The sequence below is a fragment of the Spermophilus citellus genome, assembly GCF_964194105.1.
Source record: "Spermophilus citellus genome assembly, chromosome: 4".
NCBI lineage: Eukaryota > Metazoa > Chordata > Mammalia > Rodentia > Sciuridae > Spermophilus > Spermophilus citellus.
This window is the reverse complement of record NC_138185.1, coordinates 199,971,673-199,991,075: the sequence shown is the minus strand read 5'-3', so window position 1 is coordinate 199,991,075 and position 19,403 is coordinate 199,971,673. Positions and strand designations below refer to the sequence as shown.

The 19,403-nt window shown below is 36.8% G+C and overlaps 1 protein-coding gene across 1 annotated transcript in view; it reads left to right on the top strand.

The window, feature by feature from the left end:
• The window catches only part of NEK9 (NIMA related kinase 9), a 40,225-nt gene that overhangs the window by 5,338 nt on the left and 15,484 nt on the right, over positions 1–19,403 (top strand). The window contains exons 4-14 of the mRNA XM_081292597.1: positions 221–291; positions 1,835–1,940; positions 4,072–4,203; positions 5,941–6,051; positions 6,982–7,046; positions 11,080–11,130; positions 11,540–11,732; positions 14,209–14,353; positions 14,994–15,194; positions 15,532–15,578; positions 18,082–18,237. Coding sequence (XP_081148723.1) covers positions 221–291; positions 1,835–1,940; positions 4,072–4,203; positions 5,941–6,051; positions 6,982–7,046; positions 11,080–11,130; positions 11,540–11,732; positions 14,209–14,353; positions 14,994–15,194; positions 15,532–15,578; positions 18,082–18,237 — 1,278 coding nt within the window. The remainder of the gene's footprint in view (positions 1–220; positions 292–1,834; positions 1,941–4,071; positions 4,204–5,940; positions 6,052–6,981; positions 7,047–11,079; positions 11,131–11,539; positions 11,733–14,208; positions 14,354–14,993; positions 15,195–15,531; positions 15,579–18,081; positions 18,238–19,403) is intronic.

Here is a 19,403-nt window from a genome sequence, read left to right as displayed (position 1 = left end):
ATGACAATAGAACTGTTTTATGGTGACCTGCTTTTTCTTTTTATCCCCTACCACTTTTCTTTGCCTATTCAATGTAGAAGCAAAAGATGTCAAGTCATGTTGAATCATAACCTCTGGTTGCGGTTTCCTTTTTTTGTTTGTTTGTTTTTATTTCATGTGTGTGTTTATTTAAATGAATTTTTTGTTTACAAAACAAATATAATTTATTTTGTCTCTGCAGATGGTGGTGTGGTACCTTTTTCAGATTGTTTCAGCAGTGAGCTGTATTCATAAAGCTGGAATCCTTCATAGGTAATGAATAAAGAAAATGTATGGATGGATTCTTCTTTTTTATTTTCTTTTTTTTTTCCCTGCAGTACTAAGGGATTGATATACCCAACGAGTTCTACTACTGAGCTATCTCCCCAACCCTTTTTGGTTTTTATTTTGCCCAGGCTCAAACTTACAGTTCTTCTGTCTCAGCCTCCTGAGTTGGTGGAATTATAGGCATACATCACTGGGCCCAGCTAGCACTTTTTTTTTCTTTACCAAACAAGAGTTTTTCCATTGGTATAATCGGGACAGGAAAGAGTGAATAATGAGAGAGATTATCTTCACTTTTTGAGGTTAAACCATGTTTGTGATCTAGGAAGAATCTCTTCAGTAGCTAGATACCACTTAGTCATTACCTGTAGAGGTATCTTAGAGTTTAGTAGATTAACTTATCAGGAGAGCCGAGAAGGTAGTATGAGAAATAGTTTTAATCTGGATGGAATCCACAGTAAATGTTTTCTCTGTGCAATAATAACTAGCAATTGTTTTTAATTCTGTAATTAAGCTATTTTAATTTAAATAAATGGCATTTTGTACGATTAATTGTGCAATTTTACTAAATATTTGATAAAAATTAGGGGAAACAGATTTCTATTTATTTCTATCTATTAAATAGAACCATTTTTAAGAGCATTTCTACATCATTATGCCCTTCTTTTGGGGATGGGGTACTGAAGATTGAGCCCAAGGGTACACTCAAACACTGAGCCACATCCCAGTCCTTTTTTTTTTTTTTTTTTGAGGCAGGATCTCGCTAGATTATCTAGGCTGGCCGCAAACTTGTGGTCCTCCTGCATCAAGCTCCCAAATAGCTGGGATTGCTGACATGTGCTACCTCACCAAACTGTAGTTAGCATATAATTCTTGATGACTATTGGATGGCTACTGTTGCATGTTATTTTCTTTTTAAAAGTAACAAAGAATGTTGTTCTGGTTTATTCACATGTTTCAATAAAGGAAGCCAGAATCTAAACTAGGATTATTTTATTTTATACATGGTCAATCCATCTTTGGCAAAAGAGTCAGTGGCTTATTTAGATGATTTAAAACAGCCTAGTTGTGTTGATGCTGAGACATGTAGCCTCTTCTGCCTTAACAGATTTTTTAAAACCTTGACACCAATCAGATGCTAAATTGCAGTAATACTGAAATTGAAGGCATAAGTGGTAGTTGCAAAGATAGTGTATTTTACAGGAATTATGGTTGCCTGCAGCCCTATTTTCTCATCTGACTTTCAACTTTTCCTAATGGCGTCATTGGTATGGGATACACTCCATGTTGTGAAAGTCCTGTGTAGTGAAGTTAGTTCTTTGCTTTTACTCCCTAAGTCCCCTTTTCAGTGTTAAAATATGTGTGAAAGTGATGATCACTGTGCGGGATATTTGGGGCCCCGTAACAGAATCTGAACAGTGAGAATGCATTCATATTTACTGTGTATTAATCTTGGCAGGATGTTTGGGTAAGATAAAACTGTTGACTATATGGACTTCATACATGGCATCTTTTTTTTTTTTCCCCCCAGAGATATAAAGACATTAAATATTTTTCTGACCAAGGCAAACCTGATAAAACTTGGAGATTATGGCCTAGCAAAGAAACTTAATTCCGAATATTCCATGGCTGAGACGGTGAGTACAGGTTGCCCTTCTTGTTTTTTTTTTTTTTTTTCCCTTTTCCTTTCTAGCTCCATGAGAACCATACCCCCTGAATCTTGCACATTTTTCCCAAGACACTCTCTCCCTTTTTTTCCCCCCCTTGATTATACTAGTGATTGAATTCAGGGTGCTCTGCCATTGAGCTGCATCTCCTGCCCTTTTTATTTTTTGTTTCAAGACAGTGTCTTGCTAAGATGCTGAGACTGGCCTAAATCTTGCAGTCCTCCTGCCTCAGCCTCTAGAGTCGCTGGGATTATAGGTGTGTGCCATCACATTGACATTGAAAATATTTTTTTTCTTTAATATATGTATTTTTAGTTGTTGATGAACCTTTATTTTATTCATTTATTTATATGTGGTGCTGAGAATCAAACCCAGTGCCCCCCACAGCTAGGCAAGAGCTCTGCCACTGAGCCACAATCTCAGCTCAAAAATCTTTTTTTTGTGTGTGTTTCCTTTGAATTCTGCTTCTGGTTCAGAAAGAAGCCTATGTTACAAGCAAAGCCTAATGCCCAGCGAAGAATCAGTTCTTTAATAATCACAGTCTGAATTAGAAGACTCCCTTCATACCTGATTTTGATTGGGTAAAAAGAAGACACAAGATACCGGGATCTTATCTTTTTAGTAATTATAAAATCCAATTATGGCCAGGCACGGTGATGTACTCCTGTATTCCCAGTGGCTTGGGAGGCTGAGACAGGAGGATCTCAGTTCAAAGCCAGCTTCAGCAACTTACTGAGGCACTAAACAAGTCTCTAAATAAAATAGAAAATAGAGCTGGGGATGTGGCTCAGTGGTTGAGTGCCCCTGAGTTCTATCCCCGGTTCCCCCCCAAAAAGATACAGTTATGATTGTTCTGCTTTTATAATGCTCTATCCTTAAAAGAACTTGGAAATGTAAGTTAAAAAATTATCTTTATCCTGATGTTTTTTGGATAACATCAAGATATGCCTGCAATATGTGTGTGTTTATTTTTTATTTATTTACATGAGTTCTCTTATTATTCTAGGGTTGTGAGTCCCTGTTTCAGAAACTCATTTGTTTGTATGATGAAGGCCAAATTAAGCTTCTAAACATGCAATTATATCCTTATATGGATTTTTCTCATCAAAAACAATCTGATAGGGCTGCCACTGATAGGGCTCAGTGGCAGAGCGCTTGCCTAGCATGTGTGAGGTACTGGGTTCGATTCTCAGCACCATGTATCAATAAATAAAATAAAGGTCCATTGGCAACTAAAACAATATTAAAAAAAAAAAAAAAAAGAAAAGAAAAGAACAATCTGCTAAAACCCAGACTTGACTTTTCTAAGCCATTTAAATGCAATGAATTAACTGAAAATTTATAAAGGACATGTATGTCATCTGAAAAAAAATTTTTTTTTTCTCTGTTGAGTAAAAATGGCTTGTCCCGAATAGTGGAAGAAGCAGACTTTTGTACAGAACACTTTATTTCTGAACGCATTCTTTTGTGTGTGTGTTTATTTTTTTATTATTTATTTATTTTACATGAACTCTCTTATTATTATTTTTTTTGCATTACAATGCTTAATACACCTTTATACCTCAATTTATTATATTTCTGTATACAAGATATGTTCCAAACTCATTCTTAAAGCTAGACAATCTTCAAATTCCAAAGAAATTTACTAGCTACTTTAGTATCACACATTTTGAAGTGAGCCATGTAAAAAGTTTCATTCCAGTGCATTTCAGTTAGAACTTTTAACCCATTCATTCAATTACCATCTCCCCACTGCCAGTTCACATTAGTGAATTTTTACTGAGACTGTCCCAATCTGTGTGAAATCTTCACTAGGCCTTGAATGCCTAAAGCCTGTGTGAACTAGGACTCGGCCATTGAGCCTTCCAAGTTAACCAGAGTGCCCTTATCACAGATTGCCCTTTTATAACTGACCCAAGAAATTTAATATGAATAAAAATTTTCCCCATAGTGGCATCATCTCATAAAAACCATTTTGTGATCTATTAGTGAATATTTTATGTTATTATCACTAGTTTATAGGAAATTTAACTTAACTAAAATGTTAATATAGTTACTTCAAAAGAGAAATTATTTTTTGTTTTTTTTCTTTGTTGTTCAGCTTGTGGGAACCCCATATTACATGTCTCCAGAGCTATGCCAAGGAGTGAAATACAATTTCAAGTCTGACATCTGGGCAGTCGGCTGTGTCATTTTTGAACTGCTTACACTCAAGAGAACATTTGATGCTACAGTAAGTTGGTATATTATCCCACATTGTCTTTGCAAGTGATACAGATTGGTTAAGTGAATCAACTTCATTTATCTCTGAGCTTCTGATTTCTTAAACAGAAATTACTGTATTAAAAAATAACCTGTAGTCAGGCACCAGATTAGTATTATATCATTGAAATACTGTAGACTAGATTTATCTCCAACATGAATTCCCTACTGAAATGACCATAATCAAGCAATTTGAGCACTGTACTTGAATATGTTGACTCTGATTTTAAAACTGGCTCTAGCATCACCTATGTGATGCTCCAGTTTGGAAAAGTTATTTCAATTCTTATGCTCTAGCTACATCTTTTGTTTGTTTGATTGATTGATTGTTAAATGTGGTGCTATGGGTTGAACCCAGAGCCTCATATGTCTAGGCAAGTATGCTACCAGTGAGCTACATCCCATCACCCTTTAAAATTTAATACAGAGTCTTATTAAGTTGTTCAGGCTGGCCTCAAAAACTTTGATCCTCCTAACATAGCCTCCTGAGTAACCGGCATTACAAGCTTAAAGGCATGTACCGCCAACCCAGCTTACATAATTTTCTCTTTTTTAAAAATAAAGCCTGATATGAAGGAGCACTTCTCAAACTTTAATTTGCATTCAAAATCACCTAGACATCTTGTTACAATACAGATTCTATTTCATCAGTGTTCAGGTAGAGATCTGATATTCTGCATTTCAAACAAGCTCCCAGATGATGCTGATGATGCTTCTCCATGGACCACCACTTGAGTAGCTAAAGTGAATTCATGTTTATTCTCCTTCAATCAGATGTGACAATTTAGACAAATAATTTCTTGGATCCTCTATTTTTTTTAATCTATGGAAACAACATATATCTCCCAAACAATATATAGTCCCTCATGAAAATTTTTAGATATTGTATGTGAAACATGAAAATGTAATATTAAAAAAAAGAAAAATGCAAATATAAGATAATGCAAACTCATTGGTCTTTTATGAGACCTATTTATTTTTCTAAATCCTGAAGTTTGTCCAGGTGTATCATCTAATTCTCCAGAATAATATAGTGGAAGAAAAATGACTTTTGGAGTCAGACTTTAGTTGGAGGATGGCTTTCTTTTTACTTTAAGTGTAATTTTGAGCAAGTTACTTTATATCTCTGAGCCCTATTTTTCTTGTGTAAAAATTGATAATGATAATAACTTCTTTTTGTTGTCTTTGTAAACATAAAAAAGATCATATATGTAATATACCTACTGGTCTTTCAATTAGATTGTTGTAATATTAGAATAATTTTATTCTTATCACCTTGTTATTATAAGATATCTGTGTATTATTTACTCTATTGCCTGTTCAGCTATTATTTAGGATATATACATTAGGAGATAAATTAGTTGGCAGGAGAGTTACTTAAAGTAAAGAAGCATAACTAATCATGCTTTCCTTTATCTTGGGATTCAGTTGAAGATTATAATATATTCTGAGCAATATGCTGTTGGCTATATAGTCATAGTTTTAATCTCCATTTTGGCCATTTAGCTTAATTTCATCTGATAGCAGCATTGCATCCCCAACCATTTCTTGATGATGCATACTGATAGTTATAATATTATATCAGACCTAATATAGAACAATTGCCAACTTTTTAAATAATGGTCACAGACATCCCTGAGCCCCTGCTGGTAGATTATAATGTCATCTTTATATAACCAGGAACAATGCAGTCATCATTTTCTCATAGAACCCACTCAACTTGTGTGTGAAGATCGTGCAAGGAATCCGTGCCATGGAAGTCGATTCTAGCCAGTACTCTTTGGAATTGATCCAAATGGTCCATGCGTGTCTTGACCAGGTAGGTTTGACTTATATATTGATTTCAATTTTACATTTTCCTTTTCTAGCCTCAGTGTTTACGATATGGCATAGATACAGACCATACAGAACCACATTACCTTCCCAGATAAATGCATTCTGGTATTGGCAACTCATGGTAGTTAAATACTCCTACTAACAAATTTTTACATTATTTTGCTATATTAATTTTCAACATGGTTTTGCCATCCAAACTGTGCTCTATATTTTATAGTCAAAATTTATCTCTATAAATTGATTTTGTAAACTGCAGTCAGAGATGTAGAGTTTCTGATTGTAGTGTTTTCTCTTTGTTTGGTACTGGGGATTGAACTCAGTAGGGCTTAACCACTGAGTCACATCACCATTTCTTTTTATTTTTTATTTTGAGACAGGGATTCCCTAAAGTACTTAAGCCCTTGCTCAGATAGTTGGTGAGGCTGACCTTGAACTTGTGATCCTTCTGCCTCAGTCTCTCAAGTTGCTGGGATTACAGGTGTGCATCACCACACCTAGTTAGAGTTTTATAAGTTAAAAAAAAAAAAGAATTATGTTTCTGGATACCACCCCAGACCAACAGAATTTCTGTGGCTAAAGTTTAAAAATCTTTATTTGTAATATTTGCAATATGCACCCCAGTGATTATTCTGTGCCACATGTATTGAGGTTTGAGAGCTACTACCCTAATTGAACAAGTGAAGAACATGCATTATAAACATCCTCTTTCATGTATAGTGTTGATGGTGACAAGAGGATAGGCATTAAACATGGAATGTGACGTTAGGAAATGGTGATTTTTGAAACAAAAGGCTAATGTACAGTAATCTTTGACTAATTAATCTTCATCCTTATAAGACAAAGTAAAATTTCTCATTAGATCCGATATTACCCATTTCCTTTAAGTGAAAACTAATCTATTTTTACTTTTTAGGATCCTGAGCAGAGACCCACTGCAGATGAACTTCTGGATCGTCCTCTTCTCAAGAAACGCAGGAGGTAAAGTACAAATAGATCACTTTCATTAGAGATGTTTGACTGCTATAGAGGCCTGATCAGAATTCTACAGGAAAAGGTGGAGTTTCCTAACTTGGCCACTCTAGTGTTATTTTCTACCAACACCTCTGCTCCCATTGCTTGAGAGTGATTTCTAGCTTTTACCTCCTTAACTATTTGCTCTAAATTTGTACTGATGAGACCCAAAAGCCCCTCTACTCCCTCAGTATGTGGATTTTCTATTCTACAGTGTAGGCATTGATACCCATAAGTTTGTATCTAAGTTCTGGCATTATCTTTGCCAAATTATTTAACAACTCTTTTTGTTGTTGTTGTTGTTTGTTTTATCCACTATAGAGTGAGGTAAGGTGAGGAATAAAGAAGGTAACACATATAAGGTGCTCAGTCTGGGACCTGGTAGAAAGTGCTTAGCAGCTGTTGGATACAGATGTGAATTTGGGCATTTTTTTTTTTTTTAGGTATGATTGTTGAGATGGTGTGTTGGAGTTGGACAAGTGTTCTTTATGTACTTCTTGTCCACTTCTTGAGGTCAACCTTTATTAACTTCTTCTTCTTTTTTTTTTTTTTTTAAAGAGAGAGTGAGAGAGGAGAGAGAGAGAGAGAGAGGAGAGAGAGAATTTTTTTTTAATATTTATTTCTTTTTAGTTCTCGGCGGACACAACATCTTTGTTGGTATGTGGTGCTGAGGATCGAACCCGGGCCGCACGCACACCAGGCGAGCGCGCTACCGCTTGAACCACATCCCCAGCCCCTTTATTAACTTCTGACAAACTCTTTCCTGAGATTTTTTTCTGTCCCAGGTCTCTAGAGGTAGGCAGGCTATCCTTCCTGTAGGAGGCTTCAAGCCTCAACTTAAAGGAGAGATATTTCTTATCTTTTCTTAAATTTTCTAATTTGTATTTCACCTTATTATATTATTTTCGCCCCACTACACTTTATATCTTTTTTTAATATATCCTTCAAATATTCAAACATTTACTGTACTCATTTTTAAGTCTTGTTCTTATATGTATTAAGTATGTACCTCATTCCATAATTGTTGCTATTTATCTTTATTCTGTTGTCATTTAATTAATCTTTTATTAGTGTTTTTGTGTTTATTCAAACTTATTATTATTTTAATCAGTGCAATAATTGTTATTTTTATGGTATAGTGTGACATTTTAATACGTATACATAATGTGTAATGATCAGATCAAGGTATTTGACATGTCTCTCACCTCAGACATTTATCATTTCTTTATGTTGGAAACCTCCAAACTCCTCCCTTCTAGTTATTTTGATATATTCAATTAATTTTGTTAATCATAGTTATCCTACTATGCTATGTAGAACATTAGAAGTTATTCCCCCTATCCAGCTGCACCCCTGTACCCATTAATTATCATCTCTCCATCCCTTGATCATCCATACTCTTTCTAGCTCTGGTAATTACTCTTCTGTTCTCTACTCCTTTAAGGTAAACTTTTTAGCTTCCAAATGTAAGAAAATGCAGTGCTTATTTACTTTGCTTGATTTATTTCACTTATAATATCCTCCAGTTCCATCTGTTTTCCTGCAAATGCTGATGAATAGTATTCTACTCTGTGTATAGTCTACATTTACTTTATCTATTTACCCATTGATGGATACCTATGCTGATTTTATATTTTGCCTATGAGGAACAGTACTGCAATAAACATGCAAGTGTAGGTGTCTCTTTGATATACTGATATCAATTCCTTTGTGTATATACCCAATAGAAGGATAGCTGGATCAAATGGTAGTTCTATTTTCAGTTTTTTGAGGAACCCCCATACTCTTTTCCATAATGTCTGTGCTAATTTATTGCCAATAACAGTGTCTGACAAGTTTCCCTTTCTCTACATCCTTGCAGCATTTGTTACTTTTTATAAATTTTTTTAATAATAGTAATTCTAACTGGGGTGGTTTTGATTTGCATTTCTCTAATGATTAGTAACGTTGAGCATTTTATCCTGTATTTACTGGTCATTTGAATATCCTCTTTCAAGAAATGTATATTCAGATCATTCACCCATTTTTTTTAATCTTTTTTTCTCATTCACCCATTTTTTAAATCAGATGATTTGAGGGGTTTTTTTGCCATTGACTTGTTTATGTTCCTTATATATTCTGGAATTAATAGTTTGCCAATATTTTCTCCTCTCTAGATTTCTCTTCATACTATTGATTGTTTCCTTTCTGTATAGAAGTTTTTTAGTTTGATATAATCCCATTTGTCAAATTTTGCTTTTTTGCCTATGCTTTTAGGGTAAAAGCCAAAAAGATAGACCAGTGTCCTGAAGCATTTCTCCTTTATTTTCTTTTGACAGTTTTATAGTTTGGGGGCTTACATTATGCATTTGATCCATACTTAACCTCTAACCAGTGTTTTGGTGCCTAGAATTATGTGTCATACTCCAGATATAGCACTATGACCTTCCATTAATGTTTTATGCCAATTCAAGCAATATCACCCTTTGGGGCTGGTTAAACACATTTATAAATTTTATCTAGTTTATACCCAACAACATAGTCAATGTTTAAATCTCTTATTGAAATACTCCAATTAATAAATTTTTTTATGGTACTGGGAATTGAACCCAGGACAGTTCTATCTCTGAGCTACATCCCCAGCCCTTTTACCAGTTTATTTTATTTTATTTTATTTTGAGATGGAGTGTTATAAAGCTGCCCAGACTGGCCTTGAACTTATGATTCCCCCTACCTCAGCCTCCTAAATCACTGGAATTATAGGCGTATGCCACTGCAGCAACCCAGTTTTGGACAAAATAGATTTTATTCAGTGCAGTAAGCAATTTAACAAGTGTCAATTTTATAGTTTCGCTCAGTGGAATATGCCAACATCTATCAGTACTAGTAGAACCTTAGTTGATAATTTTTAATTGAAATTTTTATTGAAATAATTATATATTTACCTGGAATACTTTGTTGAAATTTTGTACTTTGATGAAAAAAACATAAGATAGAAGTTTTCTAGACAGAGAAAATAGCACAAGCAGAAGCACAGACACAGGGAGTTGTGGGAAATGTTCAGGAAACACAAAGCCCTATTTGGCTATATTAGCTGTTCTAGACCTGGGGTTCTCTGTGTAAAATCTCAGGAGCTTTCAGAAATTACTGATACCTGAGCACTGTCCTAATAGTTCAGCTATGATAGATTTAGTCAGGATGATAATCCTGGACCAGAACATAAGGTGTAAGTGGGAAAAAAAAAGACTACAAAGAGAGAATCTTGAATACCAGGCTTAATTTAAAAATAGTACAGAAGTATTGGGCATTTAGGAGAGAACAGCTCACATGATGAGAGGCGTACTTAAGGAAGAGTCATTTAGCAGTACTAGGATTGATGTTAGGTTAGCAAAGAACTGATGAAAGTGGGCAGGACTATGGTGAGTGAGGCTGACTAGGAGGCACTGCCACAGTATAGATAGGAAATAAAGTTGCCCAGAGCTAAGGTGATGAGACTGGACAGGAAGAGTTGTGTTTTATGAAAGGTGCTGTATAGGTAAGATCCATAGAATTGAAATGTTGAAGAAAGGAGGAGAAAGGAGTCAAAGATGATTGAAGAAGGGGGAAGGAGTTTGCCAGTTACAGAAATAAGCAAGTCAGAAAGCAAAGCTGGTTTAGGAAAGCGATAATAAGCCCAGGTTTGGAGATGCTTGATTTGGGGAGTCAGTGGGCAGACCAGATGGAGATATCTATCATGTGCATCAGAGGTTCTTAAGGCTCCCTGCTCCAACCTAGACTGGTTCTCAGAAATAGAAAGCAAATGGCCCCAAACTACTGACTCTCTTTAATATAATCAGTTGTCTAATGCAAGATCTTATAACTGTTTTGAGTTGTATCAAGGTACCTTCCTAAAAATATTGTCATATTGTAGGATGCATTCAGTTAATAAGATTAAATCTGTGAAATGTATTAAAGAGACACTGTTGCCTTATAGAAACCTATTATTTCAAAATTCATGTGTCTTTTGCTTTTCTTTTGGTAGAGAGATGGAAGAAAAAGTCACTCTGCTTAATGCACCTACAAAGAGACCAAGGTAATGCTCAAGAAACTATTAATACTATATGTACTGAATTTCCACCAGAAGGGTCTTACTTAGGTCTATGCATTATTTGATCCTAGTGGCCTTTGATATCTTCTTAGGAGCCACCATGTGCTTAAATTTCTGAAAAGAGAGCCATAATTTCACCTTACACTAACATGGACAGCATTACATTGATGAACGTTGAAAAGTATAGGTGTTATGGATCAGACTAGAAACTGGCCTGGCCAAACTGTGATGAATACCTGAGGCAGGAATTGCAAAGCTTGCTGTAAGTGAGGGTTGAAAGAATATATTTTTTTATATCATAATTGGCAGTTCTTTTAAGGGAACAGACTGGAAGCAGTCTTCTTTGAGATTGTTTTTATGTTAAATGTGCCTTTGTTCTGGGGGTTGCTGGCAGGTCAAGCACCGTGACCGAAGCACCCATTGCTGTGGTAACATCACGAACCAGTGAAGTCTATGTTTGGGGTGGTGGGAAATCCACCCCCCAGAAACTGGATGTCATCAAGAGTGGCTGTAGTGCCCGGCAGGTGTGCGCTGGGAATACCCACTTTGCTGTGGTCACAGTGGAGAAGGAACTTTACACCTGGGTGGTAAGTGAGAGTTAAGGACTTTTGGAACAGTGCTGTCAGCCTACTTGTTTCCTGGGCCATGATGTTGAAGCATTTTGTTAGTCATATGATGCAGGCTGCAACATGGGGTGATGGAACTTCAGCTCTACGAGAGCGGAAATTCTCTTTGGTTCACTGATGTATCTAGCATGCCTGGTACATACTAGGTTACCTGTCAGCATTTTCTGAATGAATGAAAGAGGCAAAGAAAACTAAAAGAGCCCTAGCTTTGGACTCAGAAGAAGACCTGGCTCTTCAATTTATAGTTAGAGGATGTACTTTGTTTCATTATTGTGAGGTTCAGAGCAGCTAGTATTTGTGAAATAGCTTTACAATGAAATACTGCACTATGTCAGGAAACCTCTGACTCCCACTGGTGGTTGAAGATGCCTAGGTATATCTTACATAGAACTTTTCTTGGTTGCCTTCTTACCTGCTTAACACAGTGAGTTTGCTGTTTCTTACCTCCCATTTTCTCCTTCACCTGCAGTGAAACCTTCATCCCTATCACTCAGTTGAGTCTTGACAAAATAACTGATAAATTGCCAAAATAAAACAGGTGTTGTGTTTTCTTTTTGGTTTATGGATTTTTTTTTATTTTCATGGGACAAGGGATTGACCCAGGGCACTCCACTACTGAGCTACATCCCCAGCCCTTTTATTTTTAATTTTGAGATAAGGTCTTGCTAAGTTGTTCAGGCTGGCCCTGAATTTGTAATCCTGCCTCAGCCTCCCAAGTTTCTGGGATTACAGTTATGCACCTTTGTGCCCAGCAAAACGGATGCATTTTAGCCCTTACCTTATTAACCTCTTGGCAGTGTTTGCCATCATATACCACTCCCTTTTCTTTCTTTTTTTTTTAATTAGTTACTCAAGACAATACAATGATCTTGACATATCATACATTTGATTCAAATGGGGTATGAATTCTCATTTTTCTTTTTTTTTTTAAACAGAGAGAGGGAGAGAGAGAGAGAGAGAGGAATTTTTTTTTTTTTTTTAAAGAGAGAGTGATGGAGAGAGTGAGAGAGAATTTTTAATATTTATTTTTTAGTTCTCGGCGGACACAACATCGTTGTTTGTATGTGGTGCTGAGGATCGAACCCGGGCCGCACGCATGCCAGACGAGCGCGCTACCGCTTGAGCCACATCCCCAGCCCCGAGAGGAAATTTTTTAATATTTTTTTTAAGTTTTTGGCGGACACAACATCTTTGTTTGTATGTGGTGCTGAGAATCGAACCCAGGCCGCACGCATGCCAGGCGAGCGCGCTACCGCTTGAGCCACATCCCCAGCCCCTGAATTCTCATTTTTCTACGTGTACAGATTGCAGGTTCACATTGGTTATATAGCCACGTATATACATACAGCATTACTAGTGTCTGTTGTATTCTGCTGCCCTCCTTATCCCCCCCTCCCCTTGACCACTCCCTTCTTGAAGCATTGTTTTCACTCACCTTCCTTGGGAGCAGGTTCTAGTGGCTTCCCCCTGTCTCTTTGGCCTTGCCTTCTCAGACTTATTTCATGCTGCTGTTTCTTTACCCTACCTTATATTCGGCCCTTGGTTCCTTTCCCTGAGGGAATTCATTGTTTTCAGTGGTTTAACAATATCTTCTCCTTGAGGACAAGGACTAAAGTTATCTCCCATGAGTGAGGAGTAGGCACACAACTGTTGAGTGGTTGAAAGAATGATATGGCCTTGGTTATAGAGTGATGACTTACTGTTATTTCCTAAGACCCTGTTCCTTAAAGAATTAGCCCCTGGGGGTGGCTTCCAGAAGTAGAGTGAAACCAGTGCTTTAAACATCATTTGTATAAGGACTTATAGTTGAGTCCTTGAAAAGAATTACTTATCTCTGTAAACTGTAGAAAAGTCACGAGGACTGTTCTCAGTTCTGTATAGCAGCATTCTTTGATGTTGCCAGATTTTTTTTATAACTGTTCTGTGTTTCAAGTAAACTGACCAAAATTATCCATAATTAAATGTATAGTTCACCTTAGAGTTAGTTGAAGAACAAGAGAAATGTATCCTTTTAAGGCTTGTTAATACTTTTTAAAATTTTTAACCCGTGGGCAGTGATTTTATACTACCTACTATTAAAAGGTTTAATCCCCTTACCTATTTTTTTCCTAATTTCTAAATTTCCAGCTGTTTCTTTCCTTTTTATTTTTCTTTATAAGAGATTATATAGCTGGGTGCAGCTATAATCCCAGATACCCTGGAGGCTTAGGCAGAAGATCTCAAATTTGAGGTGAGTCTGGGCACTTTGGCAAGACTCCCATTTCAGAAATAAAAAGGGCTGGAAATGTAGCTCTGAGATAGAATTCTAAGTTTGCTCCCCAGTACCATCCCCGCACCACACACACACTCGAAGAAGAAGAAGAAGAAAAGAAGTTATTTTAAAGATAACCTGTTAGTGTGAAAAGTTAAAATTTCACAAGACCTCTTTATTTCACAGAACATGCAAGGAGGTACTAAACTCCACGGTCAGCTGGGCCATGGAGACAAAGCTTCCTATCGACAGCCAAAGCATGTGGAAAAGTTGCAAGGCAAAGCTATCCGTCAGGTGTCATGTGGTGATGATTTCACAGTCTGTGTAACAGGTAAGCCATCAACAGAAAGCAAGTACATTTAATGTAGAGATTGTGCTTAAATCTGTGCAGTTTTAGTTAAGATTTTAACCCCCCCCACCATCAAAAAAAAAAAAAAAAAACAGTGTTCAAGGAAACAAAGACATTGAGAAATATGCCCATTAATAACTATAATCCCAATTTGCTGTTCTTAGGGAATGATTGGCAAGGAGAAGACAGACGGGATAGGTGGATAACACAGAAGAGGCAGGATTAGGAGAAATACATTGTGTATCCCATTTGGGGGAGAAAATAATCTTACTACCTCTGGAGGCTGTGGATAACAAAATCAGGATCAAGAGCTAAATTTAGTTTTGGGCTAGTCATTACTCATTTTATGATTCCTGGTACTTCTCTTTTTATCTCTAAGATAGAGTCCTTAAACATGACAGCACTGCCATTTTTAAACTATTTATTACAGTAATAATAAACACATACAGCTCTAGACTTAAATACAGACAGCTCTAGACTTACACAATGTGTCCTTTTGGTTTCTCTGATACAGTAAACTCATGTGCGATCATTGGCTGGATCCTCATTTTAGCCCTGTCCAGCTTTCTGATTGGACAAAATAAGTCAGTCCTGTGATGAGTTGTTTGCTTTTCTTTTGCAGATGAGGGTCAGCTCTATGCATTTGGATCAGATTATTATGGCTGCATGGGGGTGGACAAGGTTGCTGGCCCAGAAGTGCTAGAACCCATGCAATTGAACTTCTTCCTCAACAATCCAGTGGAACAGGTCTCCTGTGGAGATAATCATGTAGTGGTTCTGACACGAAATAAGGAAGTCTATTCTTGGGGCTGTGGAGAGTATGGTAAGTGTAGCCTTACTTCTGTTTACTTCTTTCCCGGTGCACAATCCAACTTCAGATTTGCATGCATCCAAACATATCACGTAGCTCTATTCCAGGGCTGAGGTTATGGCTCAGCAGTAGAGCGCTTACATAGCAGACTCAAGGCCCTGGGTATGAGCCTCAGCACCACATAAAAATAAATAAGTAAAATAAAGGTATTGTGTCCAACTACAACTAAAAAATAAATATTAAAAAAAAAGAGAGAGAAGTGTTAATTTCATTAAAAAGACTCTATAGAACATCTTCATTTGAAAGAAGGCTGTAATCCGAATGACTTTGTTTCTTATTTGTGTTTCAGGACGACTGGGTTTGGATTCAGAAGAGGATTACTATACACCACAAAAGGTAAAATCAGAAGCAGCTTCTTCCTAAAGCTTATCTAAGTCACATAGGAAGAACACATTCTTTTCCTGACTCTTCATATCAAGGTGTTAATTTCTAAAGTATTTTGACAATCTAGGATTCCTGGGTTAGTGTTGTGTGGTCTTATCATCTGACTAAATCATAGTGGATACAACTACTGTGGACACAGTAGAGTCACATCTTACTCAGGGATGAGAGCTAAAATCAGCATATACAGAGGAAAAGTCACATACTGTTAAATATACATAGAAAACTCCTCAGGAATATACTGGAAAGCAATATGCTATCTCTTAACACAGCCATTTTCTCCTCGTGGTTTCTATGTTAAACACCAGATGAAATAGTTTTTGTTTAGGAATCATGTGGTGCAAATCATCATATCTAATTACTCAGCACTTCGAGAGCTGGCACTTTGAGAGGCTCGCTGGAGTTGAAACCAGCTGAGGGAAAGTCATCTTCTTCTCTCACACCCTCCTGGGGCATAGGCTGGAGGGGTACCTACCATTGACTATACCATTTACTGTTACAAATTTTTATTTACATTTTAAAATTAACTGGTGTTTTTGTGGGGTCCACCCTCGATGGGATTCACAGAAGTTGCTCTTCTGAAAGCTATCGTAGAAATTGTGAGGTTTGAGGCTTCAGGTTTCATACACATTAGCTAAAGAAGAATGTGGGCATTTGCAAATGTTCTCTCGGATATGCGGATGCTAACTCAAAATAAGTGGGGGGAGGTAGGGAAGAATAGAAGTACTTTGGATTAGACAAAGGGGAATGAAGGGAAGAGAAAGGGAATGGAAATAGGGAAGATAGTAGAATGAATTGGACATGACTTTTCTATGTTCATGTATGAATACACGACCAATGTATTTTCATATCCTGTGTAACCAGAAGAATGGGAAGTTATATTCCATATATGTATAATTTGTCCAAGTACATTCTACTGTCATGTATAACTAAAACAATTTTTTTTCCAATCCAATTCTCTTATTATTTTTATTTATTTTTTTTTAAAGAGAGAGACAGAGAGAGAGAGAGAGGGAATTTTTTAATATTTTTCAGTTTTTGGCGGACACAACATCTTTGTTTATATGTGGTGCTGAGGATCGAACCCAGGCCGCACGCATGCCAGGCGAGCGCGCTACCGCTTGAGCCACATCCCCAGCCCTTATTATTTTTATTATGGCTCAGATTTTCCCTTCTTTTACCAGTGTGTGGATAAGATAGCAGTAACTCCACTAGACATTTGGTTTCATGATTTGAGTTTATATTCACCATCTTACCACTTGTCTCATCTGTTTTATATATGTATATATATATATTTTTTTTAGCTACACGTGACATTTCAATGATCTTGGCAATTCATACATTTGAATCATTGGGGTATAATTTCTCATTTTTCTAATTGTATAGATTGCAGAATTACACTGGTCATAGAGTCACCTATATACATACAGCAATCATAATGTCTATTCTATTCTGTGCCCTTCCTATCCCCCCTCCTCCTCCCCTTCCCTCCCATCATTTCTCTCTATCCAGTCTAATGTGATACACTTTTTTTTTCTTTTTCTCATCACAACATCATACATGTATTCTCTATAACAATGAGGTTCTCCTTCCATCTTCCGTGCAACTCCCCTTCTCCCTCTTTTTCCCCTCCCACCTCTCTTCTGGTAGTGGTAGTCTTCTTCTCATGCCCTTCCTCCCTATCCCATTTTGAGTCACCCCCCTTATATCAGAGAAGACATTCAGCATTTGTTTTTAGGGATTGGCTAACTTCACTTAGCATAATCTGCTCTGATGTTATTCATTTCCCTGCAAATGCCATGATCTTGTTAGTTTTTAGTGCTGAGTAATATTTCATTGTGTATAAATGCCACATTTTTTAATCCATTCATCTATTGAAGGGCATCTAGGTTGGTTCCACATTCTACCTATTGTGAATTGTGCTGCTATAAACATTGATGTGGCTGTGTCCCTGTAGTATGCTCTTTTTAGGTCTTTTGGGTATAGCTTTCCTTTGGAAAGCTGGGAATGGAACCACCATTTGGCCCAGCTATTCCCCTTCTCGGACTATACCCCCCAAAAATATTTTTTTTTTAAGTTTTTAAAAAAAGAATGTGGACATTTGGAAGTCCTAGCTGCCATCTCAGTACCCTGTCACCTCTCTTATAAAATGAACAGCTTGGAACCCACAGGTCCATTAAGTATCTTTGATAGCTGTCAAGAAGCCCTCCGTCTTAGAGGATGAAACCAGTAAGGGATTCAAGCATCTCCTTTCCAGCTTGTTTTGAGCAGTCTTCTCCTTCAGAAAAGTAGGATCTGTTACTAAAACAGACAGGGACTGTCTAGTTGAACTGGAACTGCCACTTTTTTCTTCCTGGTTGGAAATACTAGCCCTTAAGCTGATGGGCACATCTGAAGAGAATGGACCATCCTCTACTTCCCTGTTGTCATTTTCTTCCAACTTACTTTTCCCTTACAGGTAGATGTTCCTAAGGCCTTGATCATTGTTGCAGTTCAGTGTGGCTGTGATGGGACCTTCCTGCTGACCCAGTCAGGCAAAGTGCTGGCTTGTGGACTTAATGAATTCAATAAATTGGGTCTGAATCAATGCATGTCCGGAATCATCAACCATGAAGTGAGTGCCCCCTCCAAGTCCCAACCATACCATTAGAACTTCTCCTGGTTGAAATTTCTTTGGGATTATTGGTCAGTGACTATGGAATTTGATTTAAGAATGAAGCTGGGTTGAGGTTTTAGCTCAGTGGTAGAACACTTGTCTAGAATGTGTGAGGCACTGGGTTCGATCCTTAGTACCACATAAAAAAATAAATGAATAAAATGAAGGTATTGACTGTCCATCTACAACTAATATATTTTAAATAAGGTGATGATCTCACATATATTATTTTTAGCAAAAGAAACCAGCCACACAAAAAAATACATACTATATGATTCCAATTAGGTGAACTTCAAGAACAGGCAGAATTAACTTCGGATGGCAGAAATCAAAATAGTGGTTATCTCTGAGTGAAGGGGTCTGGTTATTGTCAGAAGAGGTGAGAGGGATCCTGGGGTGATGGGAATGATTTCTGTCTTGATCTGGTGGTGGTTTTACAAATGGGTACACACAAAAAAATATATATCATGCTGTGTGGTATTTTGCAGTATATCACGCCTCAGTAAATAAATTGATTATAAAGAACAAAATGAAAAAATTCAGATTCTACCTTGTTATTAAAAGAGGAACAAGAAAATTAACATGAAAGAAAGTAACATTTCCATTCATTACCCCCTGGAGAGTTTTTTAGATTTATTGTTCTCAAATCACTGATCCTGTACAGACTTATTAAGTATAATTGCCATTCTCCCCCTTCAAGGATGTCATGAAATTCACTGATACTAAATCATAGGTTCCTCTTTGTGTAAGTATGATGAGTTTTTGTCATTTCTTTTTTCTTTTCTTTCTTTTGGTGATGGTGCTGGGGATCAAACCCAGGGCTTTGTGCATATAAGGCAAGCGCTCTACCAGCCGAGCTATCTCCCCAGCCCCAGTTTTTGTCATTTCTAAAGAACCAAAGTAACAAGAATTTTTCTGACTCAATGAAAAACATAAAAGTTAATGATAGAAGGTAGACTAACACAGCCCTAGAACTCAACCACCTGATAAAAGGCAAAGTTTACAATTTGACCTTGATCTAATTACCTAAATATTATGCCCCAAATTGCTAACCTATTAAAAAGAAAAACACAAAAGTTAAATTTTAATCAGTCTGTGAAGTAGCAATTTTCAGGTAAGTATAA